This window comes from Drosophila gunungcola, assembly GCF_025200985.1.
Source record: "Drosophila gunungcola strain Sukarami chromosome 3L unlocalized genomic scaffold, Dgunungcola_SK_2 000009F, whole genome shotgun sequence".
Lineage (NCBI taxonomy): Eukaryota > Metazoa > Arthropoda > Insecta > Diptera > Drosophilidae > Drosophila > Drosophila gunungcola.
Genome location: NW_026453181.1, coordinates 885,608 through 903,670, shown reverse-complemented (window position 1 = coordinate 903,670; position 18,063 = coordinate 885,608). Strand labels below are relative to the sequence as shown.

Genomic DNA, 18,063 nt, shown 5'->3' with positions numbered 1-18,063 from the left:
TTTTTGCCTTTGTACTTTTCACCCAGCGGAGCAAGAAAGAACTTCATAAAAAAAAGACAACAGAAGTAGAGAGTTATGATGCTTTGGCTAGCAAAGCTTCACCAGAGGAAACCCCACTATATATTATATTATTCCGCTCGACCTGACAGCTATTTATGCCAGTGGCCTACTTGGCGTATGCGTAATGTTATGGGCTTCTTATTCGCTTCAAGGCATATAAATTCAACCAGTTCTTGCGACCTGGGGTCAGTCCTGGAATAAAAGCAAGCAAAATCCAGCCATAAACAATGGCCCCATTCGATTGAAAAACTTGTCCCACTTTTTTGTGGGGTCCACGGAAAGCGGGGACATAATTTTGCACTTATCTGACCCCAGGCAGCCCCACCCAGACCAGAGCAGAACAGACCAGACCAGACCAGAGCAGACCAGAGCCGGAGCCGGAACAGCCAGGCCACTAACCCCGCCTCACCAGAGGCCTGTTGCCATTTGGTATTGTGTTTTATGGCTTTTCTATGCATTGCAATGGCAATCGGGGACAATACACAGGACACGACAGGACGAGGGGCTTTGGTGGCCGTGGAAACTGTGCTGGGGCTGCAACAAAGCTGAAACAAAAACTTTTAATGTTATTTAATTATGAAAATAATTCTGTGTTCGGGTGTCAGTCCTGCTCTTTGTCAGGGATTTTTGTGCTGTGTTCCGGAACTCATTCCGGATATGCTGAGCTCATGGACGAGTTTTTGAGGTGGGTTAGGCTTACATTTCCCAGGTCATCCGAAAGTCGTTTCCCCGACTGTTGTGGCTGCTGCATTTTGAAAATAATTTAATGAATGGCTGCAGGATAGTTGAGTCGGAATTTTCTTTGAGGGGGCTTCCCATTGAAATAAACAAGTCGACATTTTCAGCACTTAATTAATATTTCAAACAGCCTCTTATTTATGGTACTCTGGCTGAGTGGCACTGATATTTGATGGGTAATTCACTGTGGAAATTATAAAATTTCGTTTCCATCGAAGTGGAGGGTCATCGTTGATTGATTGCGTCAAGGGGTTTTCGAGACACCTTGCTCATCATTAATACCCAAACGCACTGCCCCCATGGCCTGGCCAACCCAAACCCCAAGCCGCCAGATAGCGCTCTTCCCGTCGCTTGCCCCACTTGATAAGCCCCTCGAACTCTCTCGGGTCCAATGTTTGTCGCAATCCGACCGGGCCAGAGCGTAGGAGCTGCTTTGATTGATAACATTTCCAGTGAGAGAGGCCGCCCCGTACACCAAATTTTAATCGCAATCGCAATGAACACTTACAATTACACATGTTTGCCCCACATTATCTCGACCAGCGACCAAGGCGGTCAGTCCGTTGGTTCGCCTCAGTACAACTTGTCGGGCTTCGAGGTGCGGTTTCGAGCGCGTTCCGTGATTTGCAGTAGATCCGTTCTTCCACTAAAAGCATTCGATCCTCAGCTTAACTGCCCAAAATGCTGTGCAACAGCTTCCACCTGGCCCAGAGCCTGCGCAACGGCTTCTCCAGAAACGCCTGGCGAGCGGCCAGCTCCCACGGACCCCGACAGCCAGTGAGTGGGGCTTATATAACCGGTGTGCCGGAGTGACTTCGGTTGGCAGTGATTCCACCACTCGTCTATGTGCCGGTGGAAAAGTTCTTGAATGCAAAGTCCGTCTCGGTTTTGTGCCAGTGCAAATGGACCTTTGATTGCTGATCAGACGCTATCAGTTCTTTGTGTTCAGGTCAGGAGAACCAAATGAGCAGTGACAAAACCGGTTGGAAACTGGTTCAGAGTGGGAATCATTCTTTTAAGGCTCTTTGTTTTTTCCTTACAACACTCAACAAAGGAAATCATATATCCACCATATATTAAATAATCTATGTTGATCATGGCATTCTTATGTCCGTTACTCGTAGAATAAAAGGGGATAATTGATCGTTGAAAAGTATGTAACTGGTGGAAGGAAGCTTTTCCGAACCAGTAAAATGTATATTCTTTTGATCAGGATCTGTCCATCTGCCCACTCTTACGCCCACAAAACGGGAACTTCTGTAGTGTCACTCTGGGATATGGAAGACCCTAGTTATCAAGCTTAATGTGTTTATTCGGTTCATATCTATTGACTTATTCAAACATTTTCCAAACCGTTTATGTTATTAGCATAAATATGTATTTTTGGAAATTCGACTTACTGCTCGCACTTAGCTTGTAATAGTGACCTTGCAGTTCAGCAGATAACGCAATCTATTGCAATTTTCTTGTTAATATTAATATTTGTAAGGTTCACTCTATTTAACATACGTACGTATACATAAAAAAATATACTTAAAAAGCTATTAAGAAATCGGCAGTCTATTGACCGATAAGCGTTGATTAATGTTGATTTCGGCGAAGGGGAAAATTATGGCGCCCCGAGTCATGACGATTGAGCGTGAAAGCAGTGTCTAGGGCTTTCTGGGTCCCCTGATACGGTGACACGATGAGCGACAGCTTGGTGAGTCTTTACAAAGGTCCTTTATTTGGAGAAGTCTTGATGCAAAACCTGAAATGAATTTTTTAGATTCGTATTATTTTTTTAAGTTAAAAAGGTTTTTGCTTTTATGTTTCGTCCGATTGGCAAAAAACAACGCAAAAATAGAGGCAATTCAACTATATTAGCCCAAAAAATTCCGCTCAACTTAACAACTATATCAGCTTACTTGTCGTATACGCAATGTTCCTCGATTCATTTTCGGTTCAAGGAATAAAGATTTTATATGTTTTTGCGTCTTTGGGTCAGTACTGAAGTAAAACTAAGTAATAAAAAAGTAATGAGTAGGATTGAAAAAGTTGTAAAAGTGTTTTGTTTGCATGATTTGCCTTGATTTCAGTGAAGGGGAAAATTATAGCAAGCGGAGTCATGACGATTGAGTGCGAAGCCGTTGTCTAGGGGTGTTGTTTTTTTTTTTGGGTCCCCTGATACACTGATAAGATGGCTGTGGGAACGATGAGCAACAATTCGGTGGGTCGCACAAGTTTAGTTTTTTGATTGCATTAGCTTTTAAAAGCTAAAGCTGATTGGGGGAGCACCTCAACAGCTGTTTAAAATTTTCCCTGCCACTTATGTCTAATCAGATGCCAATCGAAGCAACAAAACACTATCGTAATATTCCACTCCATGTTCTTTATGGCTGACCAACAACAGCTTGAAAGGGTTTCGGCATAACCCTAAACCAGGCCATAAACTGGGACAAATGGGCCATCAAGAAAGGGGTCCGGCTAATTGAATGAGCATCGATCGAAGGACTCTCGGCTGACGCCTCTCGGAGCTGTAAATCATTTACAGTTTCGGTCTGATTTCCACTAACATGGAAACCAGTCGAGTGCTGAGCAGCGGGAAAGGGAAAAGTGCCCGACAAGCTGATAAAATGTTGTCACAGCATGACAGCTGCCGGACCGTGCCAGATTTCTGGGTCAGGCAAATGCAAAAACGTGTTCAAATAAATTCTAAAAGTGTAAATATGGTATTCCATCAGAGCGAGCGGGAAAGAGGTCAGCTTTACAATAAACTCAAAACCCCTTTAAACATGCAACACCATTTGCGCCGCTTGCCCTCTGGCAAGGACTGTGTCCTGCCCTCAGGCTTCCTCGCCGCCGCATTTGCATATGTCCGACATCGGGCCCAGCCCTTGACCCTCAAAACGATTTGCCTAGGTCAGGGTCGTTCGAGCACCCTTTACCCTGCCACCCACCACCACCACGCCGCACCACCTTCACCCATTGACTCCCTTCATTTTGACACGTGCTGGCAGTTATGGCGCCTTCGGTCTCGGACGCTACCCTCTTCTCGAGACGTGCGTGTGCGGGGCACATCATAAAAAAATGGAGCAACACATGTGGTAGCACAATGTACACCCGACTATGAGATACCCAGCATTTGATTCCCGACTGAAGCTTTCAAATCGAAAGAACTCTGCGTACAAGAGCATACATTAGTAATTTGCCTACGATCAGTAAAAATATTTGAAAAAATACTATTCGACAAACTTATTTAACAAAAAAAGATGTTCCTCCACCAAAAATATAGGCACTAAAAAGTTCCGAAGTTAGTAACTCTCAAGAGTTTTTAAATTCCTTCCTTTTCGTGACTAACATAATATACCCTTGTACCTAACAAGTATTAAGTGAAAAATCATTTAGGACCACTTTCAAAATACCCAGTTAATGCTGACGATTACACTAAATAAAAGTATTTGTCAATATACTGATGTATAAAAAGCAGTATATTAAAGAACCAGCTGGCTAAAGCACTTGGTTATCCATTTGTGAGCTTACCCATTTTGGTTGAAAATAAACCAGTTTTTTTGTATTGTAGGGCAATCAATAAATCATTTTTTTTATTTTTATAAAATTAAATCCGATTTACGTCAGGTAAACCTTGACTTGGTTTAAGAGGCGGCAAATATAAGTTTAATTGTGAATAATTTAAAATACACTCCTTTAAAGGTTTTTTAAATAATTTCTTCAGTTATCTTTAAAAACCAGACTGATTATGAAATTGTTTTAACCCGCTTAGACACTTTATGAATTTAGAAGTATAAACTTGATTTTGTAAAAAGATTTGTTTTCGGTTATCTGACCGTTTGACTAACTCCTAAAAAATTATTTGTAACTACTGAGACTTCATTCAAATGAAATGTAAAGGCATAAGGCATAGAGACATAAAGCATTGGGAAACAAGCGAAAACACATCTCGACAGGCAGCCTGCGACCAGGGGCGACAAAGTGTCAGGGGATCCACAAACATCATCGCCGAACATCTGTCGAGGGCTGCGGGAGTCTTACAAGGTTGGGACGGACTGTAGATAAGAGTGAAACCGGGAAAGAGCCACAACACATGTTTGTAGGAAGAGCCAGCCTTAATTGCTCAGTAATTACACAGGGTGTCATCGCATTTGACAGGCCTCAGACACTGTTCAGACGGGAGATGGGGAATCGGCTATTCCTGCCACTATCTGAGATTCGATTGAAAAACAATCGAATTGGGAGCTAAGGCCTGGGGCCACTCATGACCTTCGACTCAATGCATTCGCTATCACGCATACGCCATGTTAGCCGGCAAAACCAAAAATAGGTTTTAGAGCGGTGGGTGAGCCAGACAGAGTTATAAAACGCATTTCGTTGTTTTGCTTTTGGATTTCTTTGCGATAGTGATAAAAATGAACTTTGTGATAACAAGCGGTGAGCGGACGAACAATTAAACAAAGTAAACAAAACAACATTTGTGATTGTCGACGAACGATTTTATTTAGCTGCACTTGACAATTGCCATCACAATTGTCAGACGAGTGTAACGAAATCAAAATATTTACGCCTTAAATTGAGTTGATTTTTCTAAAATAATTGACACGACAAATGCGCTGAGTTGTATGAAAAAAAGCCCCTGATTTGATGTTATTGCGCCTGAAAGGCAATCAAAGCTACCACCCAAACAAGCCAGTGGAGCATGGGGCGAAAAAAAGAAAAGGAAAAGCTAATAAAAATACTTTTGATTGATGGATGAGCGAGGTGGGATGATGAGCTGCAGCTGTTGGGGTAGGAAAAGCAAATTTGTTGTTTGCTCGGCTGTTTTCTCAGCAGTTATCTCCTCGACGTGCTAATCTTATCCTGTTTTTTTTTACCCTCGCAAAGGTTGCTATAATACCTATTGGTTAGAAGATTGTAACGCAAATTAAATGAGAGTTAGACTTGCTCAAACTTGAAGCTAACAATATGAATTCAGCTTCCAAGCAATATATGTATCAAGTTTGATTTTATTCATTAGCTAAAATAATAGAATACTTCTAGTAAATGGTCACAAATTGCAAAATTCCCTTTTTTGATAATTATGTAGATCAAGCTATTTCCAGGAATATTATGACTAAATTATTATTTTAGTTGATCGTTTTCAATAAAGTAATGTTCATGTAATGAGCACCATATAGTCGGGACTCTCGATTTCAAAGTTATTTCTTGTTTGTATTGTTATCAAAGGTTGGCCCTTAGAAACGGTTTAGATGATGCCTAGTGCAAAGGAGCAATCATCATATGTATTTTACATTTTATCCCACAGGATTAAGATTTTTGCAAACAAGGATTCAGTTTCTAAAATCAGAACAATTAGTCGAAAACAAAAACAAGTTTTTGAACTTTGATTTCCAGACATATACATTACTAAAAAAATACTTGAATTTAAGAACTAAAGCTCTTTTAATTAGAGCACCTCGTGTTTGAGATCCGATGTATAATGGACCGATGTTGGAATTCTAAAATTCAATTAGCAGTAATTTAAAATTGATTATGCATTGCATGTTGGACTAACTGACTTTTTGACCACGCGCCGCTGGCTAAAAAACCAATTAACACACATAATAATTATTAGAAATTCGAATGAAGCCAGCAGGGAAGGGACTCTGGTGTTGCAGTTGTGCTGATTACAAACTGATTAGGTGCATTTGACGGGGACTGTTTAATTAATTGGATTGCCATTTATGCCGCGCTTTGTTGTTTTTATGGCTTACGTTGGTGCTGTCGCAATTTATGACCTCTCCTTTCCGAGCTGTTTTCGCCGATTGGCATTGGTATTGCCGATAAGACAGTGGACTTGGCCTGGAAGACGGTGCCTAATGATTTACGATCTTTTCAGCTGGTGTCGCCGGAGCGGCGTTTGGAAAAGGCTCATCCCACCTTCACGGAGCGCAGCCAACTGAAGTACGCCCGGAGGCTGGTGGTCAAGCTGGGCAGTGCAGTCATTACCCGCGAGGACAACCATGGACTTGCCCTGGGGCGACTGGCCTCAATAGTGGAACAGGTAAGATTTGTGGCCATTATATTCTTCAGCATTCCCCTGCATATGTATGTACTATGCGAGAAATCACTAGGTTTTAACACTCTTAAAATGTGTCTAAGAGTATGCAACAATATATTTTAGTCCGAAAATACGTGTGGGTCATTCCGAAAGCTTGTGTTCTTTTTTTATTGCATACTTTTAGACACCTTTCTAGGTCATTTTAAAAACGAAGTGATTTCCATAGTGTTATTGTTGATGAAACTTTTACGAATAGCGCAGCTCCCAGATTTTTACAATGAGCTATTCGATTTGATCGAAATAAAAGTCTCATTGGAATCGTACACGCCTGGGCTTGAGTAGTTCATTTATTGGATCAGAGCTGTGAAATATCACGTTAGCAAAGCAATCTGAACAAAGCAATTCGGGATGTATTATAATTTTATTTATGTTACTAGTACATATTTTACAATTAAAGTAAACTGTTAGTACATAAAATAGAGTAGTTCACTTCGATTAGTAAAGAGTTAAGATTATCTATATTAAAACATACCTTTTTTAACTTTTAAAACTTTGTTTTCTCTTTTTAACCACGAATAACAAAATCAAAAATAAGTTTTAATGTAATTTATTTATTTATGTTCCTGTTTAAAAACAGGATTTCCTTAACCATTTCTAAATTAGTAGCAATAGATAAACTGGAGTAGTTCAAATCCTGAGGGAAATAGGAACAAATTCATTTTTTAGAAATGTTTGACATTGAACCCTATGAGCTGTTTGAGCCTTTTCCGTTCGAGTAATTTGAGCTTGATTAAATTGTTTAATTTGCTGATTTCTGAGCTACTCGATCTGATCTGTTACACAAACAAGTCAATATAATCATAGCTTAATCATCATAGAGCTGTTACTCGATGATTCCATTTATCCATGACCTATAATTCCTAAGTCATAGACAAACAGATCAAGCTTTAGATCGGAGCTAATTCTAAGCTCAACTCGTGCAGAGCTCTATACTATACTATCTATATACTGAGTTCGTAGTTTGGGTACAATAAAATACGTGCTTTTTCAGTTAGCTTACATTATGTTCAAAATATCCTTATTTTATTTGCAACCCCCACCATTTGTCATTGTTCAGGTTGCCGAGTGCCACTTGGAGGGTCGTGAGGTGATGATGGTCACCAGTGGAGCAGTGGCCTTCGGAAAACAGAAGCTTGCCCAGGAGCTGCTTATGTCGCTGTCGATGCGTGAGACCCTCAATCCGAAGGACAGCAAAGAGGTAGCCGCCGGAATAATCCTGGTGTAGCTCTAACTGACTTTTTTGATCTCCGAAATTAGTTCGATGGCGCCACACTGGAACCGCGAGCTGCGGCTGCGGTGGGTCAGTCCGGTCTGATGTCCCTGTACGACGCAATGTTTGCCCAGTACGGCGTCAAGATAGCGCAGGTGAGTGGGACCACATCCAGCCACTAATTAGACACACAGATTTGAGTGGGCCGTGATGGCTGTTTGGGCTTAGGTGCTGGTTACCAAGCCGGACTTCTACAACGAGGAGACACGCAACAATCTCTTCTGCACGCTCTCCGAATTAATTAGCCTTAATATTGTGCCAATCATAAATACCAACGACGCCGTCTCCCCGCCAATGTTCATACGTGACGACGAGCCAGCCGGCGGAGCAAGGAGGGTGAGTTCGACCATCCCTGCCTCTGGCACGTGACCAGGTTGACTTTGACTGGCCCCCTCCTTATCCTCCTGCCTCTCATCCAGGGCATTCCCATTAAGGACAACGACAGCTTGTCTGCCATGCTGGCCGCCGAGGTGCAGGCGGACCTGCTAATCCTCATGTCGGACGTCGATGGCATCTACAACAAGCCGCCGTGGGAGGACGGGGCCAAGCTGATGCACACCTACACCAGCGACGACACCAACACCATCGAGTTTGGCAAGAAGTCAAAGGTAATCCCGAGCCAACCCCCCCACCCCCTCCCTTCTCTGCAATCTTAAGCCACTTATCCGACCCTTTCAGGTGGGCACTGGCGGCATGGACTCCAAGGTGAAGGCGGCCACCTGGGCATTGGACCGCGGCGTCAGCGTGGTCATCTGCAACGGCATGCAGGAGAAGGCCATCAAGACCATAATTGGCGGCCGGAAGGTGGGCACCTTCTTCACGGAGGCCACCGAGAGCGCCAACACGGTGCCCGTTGAGGTGATGGCCGAGAACGGTGAGTGGACCGCAGGGATAATACAACTTAGAGCCGGGCGAAAGGATAATGGCGGAGAATTGTGTGGCCAGACAATGAAAAGCGGTTTAGGCGGCGAGCACTCAGCTCTCAAGTGGGGCGCATAATTAGCGGTTTAGCGAGCCCACCTGCCACCGCATCGATGGCCAATCATCCGGAGCGATGCTTTAAGCTGGCTACAGTACTTAGATAATAATTTTCCCAGGCGGGATGGTAAGAGTGGATGACAAGGGTTCACACCAGCCAAACAGGATGCGAAAGTGAGGGGGGAGTGAGGCACTTTAGGAGGTTCTAAAGTGCCGTTGCTTAACTTAATTTAATTGTTATTACGGCCAGCTGCAGCAGCTGGCCGAAAGTGCCTGTTAATTAGGCAGATGCAACTTGTTTTCACCAACTTGTTTCTCTTTGCTTGCAGCGCGCACCGGGAGTCGTCAGATGCAGGCCCTGACCGCCGCCCAGAGGGCCAGTGCCGTTAACACCCTGGCCGATTTGCTGGTGAGCCGCGAGAAGTTTGTCCTGGACGCGAACGCCAAGGACCTGGCCGAGGCCCAGAAGAATGGACTGGCCAAGCCGCTGCTGTCACGCCTCTCGCTCAACTCGGCCAAGCTGAAGAACTTGTCCGTGGGCCTCAAGCAAATCGCCGAGGACAGCCACAAGGTAGGGGAACTTAACTACCTAACTACCTAACTACCTCCGATCCCTAAAAAGGTTTCTGGCAAATTGCATTTGCTGCAGTGTCGAAAAGTCAGCCCCAAATCGAGTTAGTCCCCGGCTGGGATTTGTCTGCCTGGCGAAATGGCCATTTCATGAGCTCCGACAAAGGCGCACTCGGAGAGCCATGTGCAGTTTGCCGAGCTTTAACAGCATTATGAAATCTGGAAGCAATTTTACACTTCAACAAAAATTGACACCCCAGCTGCAGGGAACTCGGTGCTCGACCGCATGGTGACCCAACAGTCCGCCCAGGGAGCAGTCATCATCGGAGCAGCCCGATGAGCCCGATGTGCCCGATGTGCCCGATGTGCCCGATATGCCCGGAAGTTGCCAGGATGGGGTGGCAGCTAAGCAAGTGGAAGATAAAAGACAGCTTCTTGTATGCGCTCTCGTTTGGTGTCTTGCCAGTGACATTAGCCCGCATCCTATTCCTGTCCTGACCCCTGACCCTGTCCTTATCCCCTCTTAGCGCCAGACAGAGTTGATCGAATATCGCAGGATTGGGGCCACGGCCGCCCTGCCCAAGCCAACCGTTTTATTGGATGTGATTGTGCGGAAACGCAGAAAGTTTCCCTCATGTTTTTTCTGGCAAAAACTTTTTCCATCGAGGATGGGGGCGGGGACGGGGACATGAGTTTATTGTAAAAATGGCAAGCGAAATTGTGACACAAAATGGCGGCAGCGTGAAAAATCATAAAAAGGAGAGCTGTCTGGGAATACAGAAAAACCATAACGCACTCAATAAATGTCGCTCCAGTGGCGAAAGTGTTTCTCTTTTTTGTGCCATTTTTCTGCTTTATTTTCGTGCGACAAACAAATGCTACGCACATTGTTTGGCCTCTGGGCCCAGAATCGTTTCAAAGTTTAATGGGCAGTACTTCAGTTTTCAATTACTCGGGCTACTTACACTTCACATAAACTTATATTGCGAAATAAATACTGAATGACTTAGTGGCGTAACAGTATGAGGTGATGATATTTGGGGAAATGAAATACTGGCAGGAATACACTTTCTCACGCGGATTTTCAATTTCCGGCACAGACGCTCCCTATTCCTATTCATACTTTATGACCCCTAATAACCTTGTCCAACTTTCCTCTGCATCCTTCCACTGAAGCAAGGCGCCACTACATCGGCTCCGACTTATCCAATTGTCCTCTGCAAATATAATTTAAAGTTTGACGTCCTACAATGCCAGAGTCAATAATAATGACCATATAACCAAATTTACCCAGCGCCCAAGTCGAGTTAAGTGGTTGGACACGAAGTGAAGGAGGACTCCTTCGGCGTCGAAGCGCCACTCTATGCAAACAAGGCCAGTCAAGCTCAGGCCAGTCCGCAATCTCTTTATGTTATCTGCAGCCAATTTTCCAGAGATTTCTCACTACAGCGCAAGGCCGAAGGACTCGACGCGAGGGGGCGGGTCACTCCAAGTGCGGGGGCGGGGGCGGGGGCGTTGGACAGCAGGCCATTAAAAATAAATAAAGATTACGACACGCCGAGCGACTTGATTTATGTAACGCCTCAAAATGGACGCCTGGGAATCGATGTGCGGGGTATGGGTGTATGGCTCTCCTTGCGACTAAAACTGTCGCATAAATATCGAGTTATTTTTATGGCCCGGTCCCACATGGCGTATACGTTATGCGATTTACGCTGACTTGTGAATTGGCTCTCCCTCCCCTCATTCGCATTCCCTTCTCATCTCGACCCCCTTTCCTTGCAGAATGTGGGACGAGTCCTCAGACGCACCCGCCTCGCCGATCAGCTGGAGCTGAAGCAGGTCACCGTGCCCATCGGCGTCCTGCTGGTCATCTTCGAATCCCGCCCAGACTCGCTGCCCCAGGTCGCCGCCCTGGCGATGGCCTCGGCCAACGGCCTGCTCCTGAAGGGCGGCAAGGAGGCGGCCCACAGCAACAAGGCGCTGATGGAGCTGGTCAAGGAGGCGCTGGCCACCGTGGGAGCGGAGCACGCCGTGTCCCTGGTGAGTGTGCGTTGGGTTAAGCCAAGAAAATGCTGTGTTCGGCAGACCGGTACTAAATGAATGTGAATAATTTAAATATCATATCTACCTCTGGGTGTAGACATACATTTTACAAGCAAATATTTTCACTTTCAATTAAATATTTTCGGTACTATTTCAGCCCCTAGGGGTTGGTAACACTTTAAATTAAAAAAAATGTAAATCTACAGTTTTTCTATTGGATTAACCCATGTTACTAATTACAATATCATGTTTTTTTTTTAAAACAATGTTACCTTTAAAAGTTTAATGTTTTATTTTAATATCTGGCTTTTCTCTGCGGGTACGAGCAAACTGAACTTCTAGGCTTATAGTCAAAGTTCAAGATATAGCATTTATGTATACAATTTATTAGTTTCATTGAATGAAAAAAAATTTTTGATAGCATTCAAATTTCAATAGTTTGCAAAAACATGTATTATTATATATCTGCTTACTAAGATATTAAATCCAGGCAAAATGTTTTTCAGACTTTACTCTTGATTTGCCTTGGCAAAAAAAAATTTAAGGCAAGGCAAAGGCTAAAGTAGTCGAACTAATCAAAATGTTTGATATTGTTATTTAAAGCTAAAGCAGAGTATTCGCTTTTTAATTGTCTTAAACTAAAAAACAAGATAAAGTTGTTTGAAAAAATGTTTATTTAATTAAATAAAATTTATAATATATACAAGATTTATACCGCAAGCACTAAACTGCAAATATTTCGATTACCATCAGAGAAAACCAGTGTAAAATTTTTAAATACTTCGGCAAGCATTTAAAATGTGAACTTTTTAAAACTATAATTTGTGATTAGGATCCATAAAAGAATGATGCGAATAAAATTCCTAGAACTCCTAGAAAAAATCTGTGAATTACCTCTTGTGTTGAGTAACTTGAATTGAGATTTTACTGTCGAGTTAACGATTTTTAATACTCAAAAACTTTGCAAAAAACTAAAACTATTAATAAAAACACTAATTTGAAGTCTTTAGTTAAATTTAATTTAAGTTTATATGAAATATTTGTAACACTGAGTTCACTTTAAAGGTTTCCACGCGCGAGGAAATCAGCGACCTGCTGTCCATGGAGAACCACATCGACCTGATCATCCCGCGCGGCTCCTCTGAGCTGGTGCGCAGCATCCAGCAGCAGTCGCTGCACATCCCCGTCCTGGGCCACGCCGAGGGTGTCTGCCACGTGTATATCGACCGGGATGCGGATCTGCAGAAGGCCCTGCGCATTGCGCGCGACGCCAAGTGCGACTATCCGGCGGGTAGGCCACAGCTCTACGACCCTAGAGCCCCTTCAACTGACCCACAAACGGAGCTCTAATCCCAATCCATTTCGTTTCGTCATTTCAGCCTGCAATGCCATGGAGACCCTGCTCATTCACGAGGACCTGATGAGTGGCGAAATCTTCGGCGATGTCTGCAACATGCTGAAGCGCGAGGGCGTCAAAATCTATGCCGGCCCCCGGCTGAACCAGCAGCTGACCTTTGGCCCCCCGGCGGCCAAGAGCCTGAAACACGAGTACGGCGCCCTCGAGTGCTGCATCGAGATTGTGCCCAGCCTGGACGAGGCCATTAATCACATCCATACGTACGGCAGCAGCCACACGGATGTCATTGTTACGGAAAATGGTAACGAAATGTCGGAAAATTGAAAATTAATTTCGATTGCCGGCAATCGAAGTTGAAAAATGGTCCCCTCCCCCATTGTGGGCCCACTTTGTCCCGGCGCTTAGTTCCATTCCAATTTGAGTTGGTTTTGTGGGGTAATGAGAATTGCGAACTGCTGTCGGAGGAGTCCTCATAATGGCTTTTGCTGCAGATAGTTTGGTTTTGCGGGCTTAGCGGAAGGTGAGGTAGATACAGAGTCTGAATTTAAATGTGCTACAGAACACATCCATTTTCTGTTTCAAGCAACTGGAAATAATTCTCCACATTACGAGACAACAGGGTGTGCAGAAACATGTGAAATTAAGCAGGGAATAGCGTGATAGTTTCCCGTTTAACTGCTAATTAACTACCTTTTCGAGGAGTAATTGTACTTTAAAATAATTTATCCTGTTTTAATTTCTAATAGTTTCCTTTACCCAAAAGGTAAGGGTATTTTTTCTATGAAGTTAGCAAATTTTTTATCAGATTTAGCAAATGGTTTTTCTATTGGTCAGAAATTTTTGTATAGCATGGCATTTCTGTATTTATTTCTAATTGTTTCCTTTACACAAAAGGTAAGGGTATTTTTTCTATGAAGTTAGGAAATTTTTTATTTAATTTAGCAAGTGGTTTTTCTATTGCTCAGAAAATTTGGTATGGCATGGCATTTCTCTGTAAATTTCTAATAGTTTCCTTTACCCAAAGGGTAAGGGTGTTTTAGTTGGTTAGCAAATTTTTTATTTAACTTAGCAAGTGGTTTTTCTGTTGCTCAGAAGTTTTGGTATAACATGGCATTCCTCGGGTTATTCGTCAGTATGTTTTGAAGAATTCCACCACTATTATTTTAAATGCATGGGCATTTGAGTACTTAACTCTACACTTCGTGCTGCCGATGGCATGACCGCCCCATATCTCAACAAGTAATTTAATTTAGCCCTCAATGCCGTACCAGCATGCACTTCTTCAGCAATTCAGCCATTCCAACTTGAAACCGAAACCAAACCCGAATCCTAATTCGAGTCGGGCAAGTTTGGCGTGCAAACTTTTGCATGCATGCGATCCCCGCAGCTTGCCACAACAAATTTAAATCATTTGGGAAATTAATTTTATTCAACACTTTCTTTCGCCGGTCCGTGTGGACCCTGGACTGCCCTGGATGGTGTGCATGTCCAAGTGCCGCATTGCCACAATTTGTGCAGTCTCTGAGTTTCCCCATTTCCCATTTCCACTTCTACTTCCACTACCATTTCCATTTTCATTTGCAGATGCGGCGGCCAAGCAATTCCTGGGCAGCGTGGACAGCGCCTGTGTGTTCCACAACGCCAGCTCGCGGTTCGCGGACGGCTTCCGGTTCGGCCTTGGCGCCGAGGTGGGCATCTCGACCGCCCGCATCCACGCCCGCGGCCCCGTGGGCGTGGAGGGGCTGCTGACCACCAAGTGGATCCTCAACGGACAGGACCACGCCGCCGCCGACTTCGCCGAGGGAGGCGGACGCACATGGCTGCACGAGAGCCTGCCGCTGGACTAAGCGGTCCTGGTCCAGGTCCAGGTCCAGGTCCAGATCTAGATGTACTTAGCTGTAGGTGTCCGAATAGATTGTTGCTCCATCATCTTGCGAGAAGTGCACTCCGTGCGAAGGGTAATTACTGGGGGGGCGTTGCACGAAGCCCGGCGACAGCTGCCGTCGTGGCCACATGGGAGAAATTAATTTGAGTGAAAAATATTTGCCGAGACAACTTGTGTAATTAATAAAGCAGGGGAGTGCGGCGTTGTTAAAACTGTCAGCCCTTGTCTTGGGCTGGCATAGCTGGCTGGTAAGTTGGCAAAGCAAGCAAAGTTTCCAGCCAAAGTTCCGGTGCTGCTCCTTCGATGGAAGAGGAAAAAGGAGGAAAGTTCTGTTAACTGGAAAGCGCTGCAAGAATTCCGCTTAAAGTTTCAATCTTTGCGAGTATTATGTGTATACGCATATTCCTATTACAAATCATAAATTAGCCATGGAACGTGAAGCGAGAAGCTTCATGCCCCTGCGGCATCTCCAGATTGCTATGCAACCGCGTGGCAAGTATTTTAATTTTTATGTGCGCTGGGGCAAGTTTCCCCGACCAGCTCGGCTCGCTTTCGCTCCCTTTCACTTTGGCGAAAGTTTCCGCATTGCGTGCTGGCTGCAGAAGCCGTGAAAGCAACCTTAGCCGCAGCCGCTGCTGGAGCTGGGGGCGCAGGAGGCGTGGCATTTGGTTCTGGCACCAAAGGTGGATCGTCCTGTCAACGCGCTAACTTTTTCGGGGTATTTTTCTTTATAAACTTGGAACCACCTAGACGTTGGGGTCAGCCAGCGCCAGGGAAGACTCAGAAGTTTCGGAAAGCAATACCAAGCTGAAGCGGTTAAAGCCCACTCGAGTAAAAAACCGCAAACGGTAAGATATATATTTTGGATATCCTTGAATGCCTGCCAAATTGAATCATTTAAATCCAATTCAATGAGAAAGCGGCAAGTAAGTCTATGTTTTTTGTAAAACAAAAGTTTAAGATTTATTTAAAAAGTTTGATTCAAGTATGTTGTTGAAGCTCTAGGTAACTGAATTTATATAAATGTAATGACAGATTTACCCATTTGGAGTTAAATCGGACTTATTTGCCTTCAATGCAACTGCGATAACTACTTGTCGAACATATTTTAAAGAACTAAATCGATCCGGATAACATCTTGATGGTATTCCAAGCCAGAATGACTTCAATAGTCTCTATTTCGACTATTTTTATTCAAGTAAGTTTTTGAGCTATTAAGCAAAAATAATATTTAACACAACTGATTTTATAATTTCTAAGACATGCCGTTTGGTAATAATGTAATGGCAGTTTTACACAATTGGGATTTAATCTGACATGTTTGGTGCAATGTAACGAAGTCTTACATTTGGTTTTCTTTTAATGCAAGTGTAATAAGTGTTTTACCAACATAGTTAAAAGAGTTTTATCAATCAGGATGGCTTCACTTCAGTAGTCCCTATTTTCCACTTCTCAAGCTACCCCTTGTTGCAGTTATCTGCTCTGCCAAAGGAACTACAACTTTCCCAGTGGCGAGCAAAATTTTTACCTCTTTCAACTGCTCGCCGCGCGTGCGGACAATGATACGTGGACGGAGTCCGTACCTGATCCGCACGGCAGTCACGTAGAGCTCCGCAGTGGCCGAGCACTTGGCAAAGTTAACGGGCCAGAAGTTCGAGTCGGAAGTTTGCCCATTTACGGAATGCCCGCGGAATGCACTCGCTGCAGGCTTCCTCCGATGGGCACACTTAATTAGAATGGCAGGCATTAATCTTATGGCTAATGCCACGTTGAGATCAAGCGATATCGGGGGACAGGCGCAAAATTGCCGAATGCATTCGTACCGCCCGTCGACGCACCGCCTCCCTCTGGCCTGCCAGACTTGTACAAATTTATTTAATTCTATTTTTTCAATTTGATTTCAATGAAATCCACACGACATCGTCAACATTTATAACATGTGTAAGTGCTTTGGCTGCATTTTTGAGTGTGACAACATTCGGGCCACACCATCTATGGACTGAGTGGGGGACCGAAAGAGCATTGGCACAAATTTCTCATACTCGAACTGGGGAAAAGACGCTTGCCAAAACAAGAACAAAAACTGGCTGGCCACTGTATTGTATTGTTCGCGGGTTGTTCTTGTTGCTGCTGCCGCCGCTTTGCGGGGGTTTATTTATATAAAAACTTAAAAATATATCATCAGATGCCTATACAAGTCCTGCCGCATATTTTTCTATGTTCTCCTCTCTGTTCTTGTCGAAGTCATAGCAAAGTTGGCAGCCAGACATAATTTAGCGAAGACGAAATGAAACTAAATGATAAATGGCTTGTAGGAATGAAGCAAATTGAATACCCTGAAAGAGCACAAAAATCCAGCTAGTGATTGGGTTAACAGTCTAAAGGGCTAATGAAAACAAATTATTCTGTCAAAAAAGCCAACAGCTTAAATAAATACATTAATCGAAGCTCGTTAGACAAATCATTTAATCCGGATCATTGAGTTTCTAAAAAAGCTGAACTCAAATTATTGTGGGCAATTTTTGTCAGTTGAATTGATCAAAACAATATAAGTAATACTGTCCAACCATTTTTGTAATTATGTATGTTTATTGATATAAAAAAAGGACTATGGACTGCATAAACATAAATTGTGGAATTATTATACATATGTTCAGACAATTACTCCAAAAAATATTAGTTAACTTAAACTTAAGTAAAAGTTTTATTCATAGTTTACTTAGCTGTCTATACCCCAAAGATGTTGGCTAAGCTTTCTAAAGTTTTCCTAAACTAATAGTTTAGTTTCTTGCAAAATGGTTGGGGCAAAGTCATTTGCGGATCCAATAGGCTTAAAATTAATAGACAATGTCGTATAAGCAGCACTAACCTCCCATCCATTTCGAATTCTAGTTCATCGGTAGAAAACGTATATTTTTGAATATCGGATTCTTAATTAAAATTCTGATAAGCCAATAACTCAAGTCGGTCTATAAGAGTAGGGAAGAAAGCGTTGAGTTTCAAAGCTTATCCGGAATAATTTTGAATGAAAGGCTAGACTTATCATTAAACAAACGGAATTTATA

The 18,063-nt window shown here is 43.4% G+C and overlaps 2 protein-coding genes across 4 annotated transcripts; one reads left to right on the top strand and one right to left on the bottom strand.

Annotated features, from left to right (window-relative positions):
- The first annotated feature begins 1,331 nt into the window (after positions 1-1,331).
- Positions 1,332-15,058, top strand: LOC128259654 (delta-1-pyrroline-5-carboxylate synthase). Of its 2 annotated transcripts, none has more exons than XM_052992177.1 (12): positions 1,332-1,575; positions 6,671-6,835; positions 7,950-8,090; positions 8,150-8,257; positions 8,331-8,498; positions 8,582-8,770; positions 8,841-9,036; positions 9,470-9,711; positions 11,496-11,753; positions 12,822-13,047; positions 13,136-13,414; positions 14,698-15,058. In XM_052992177.1, exons 1-12 carry the CDS (start codon positions 1,480-1,482, stop codon positions 14,958-14,960), a joined length of 2,331 nt encoding a protein of 776 aa, XP_052848137.1. In that variant the 5' UTR covers positions 1,332-1,479; the 3' UTR covers positions 14,961-15,058. The 2 variants fall into 2 exon arrangements, with proteins under 2 accessions (XP_052848137.1, XP_052848138.1); XM_052992178.1 differs by lacking the exon at positions 1,332-1,575 and adding an exon at positions 1,618-1,747.
- On the bottom strand, positions 14,986-16,811 carry LOC128259665 (uncharacterized). Of its 2 annotated transcripts, none has more exons than XM_052992194.1 (2): positions 16,527-16,811; positions 14,986-15,110 (listed from the first exon to the last, which is right to left on the bottom strand). In XM_052992194.1, the coding sequence occupies exons 1-2, from the start codon at positions 16,743-16,745 to the stop codon at positions 15,006-15,008; spliced, it is 324 nt and encodes a 107-aa protein (XP_052848154.1). In that variant the 5' UTR covers positions 16,746-16,811; the 3' UTR covers positions 14,986-15,005. The 2 variants fall into 2 exon arrangements, with proteins under 2 accessions (XP_052848154.1, XP_052848153.1); XM_052992193.1 differs by having other exon boundaries at positions 15,006-15,296.
- Between the last annotated feature and the right edge of the window lie 1,252 nt (positions 16,812-18,063).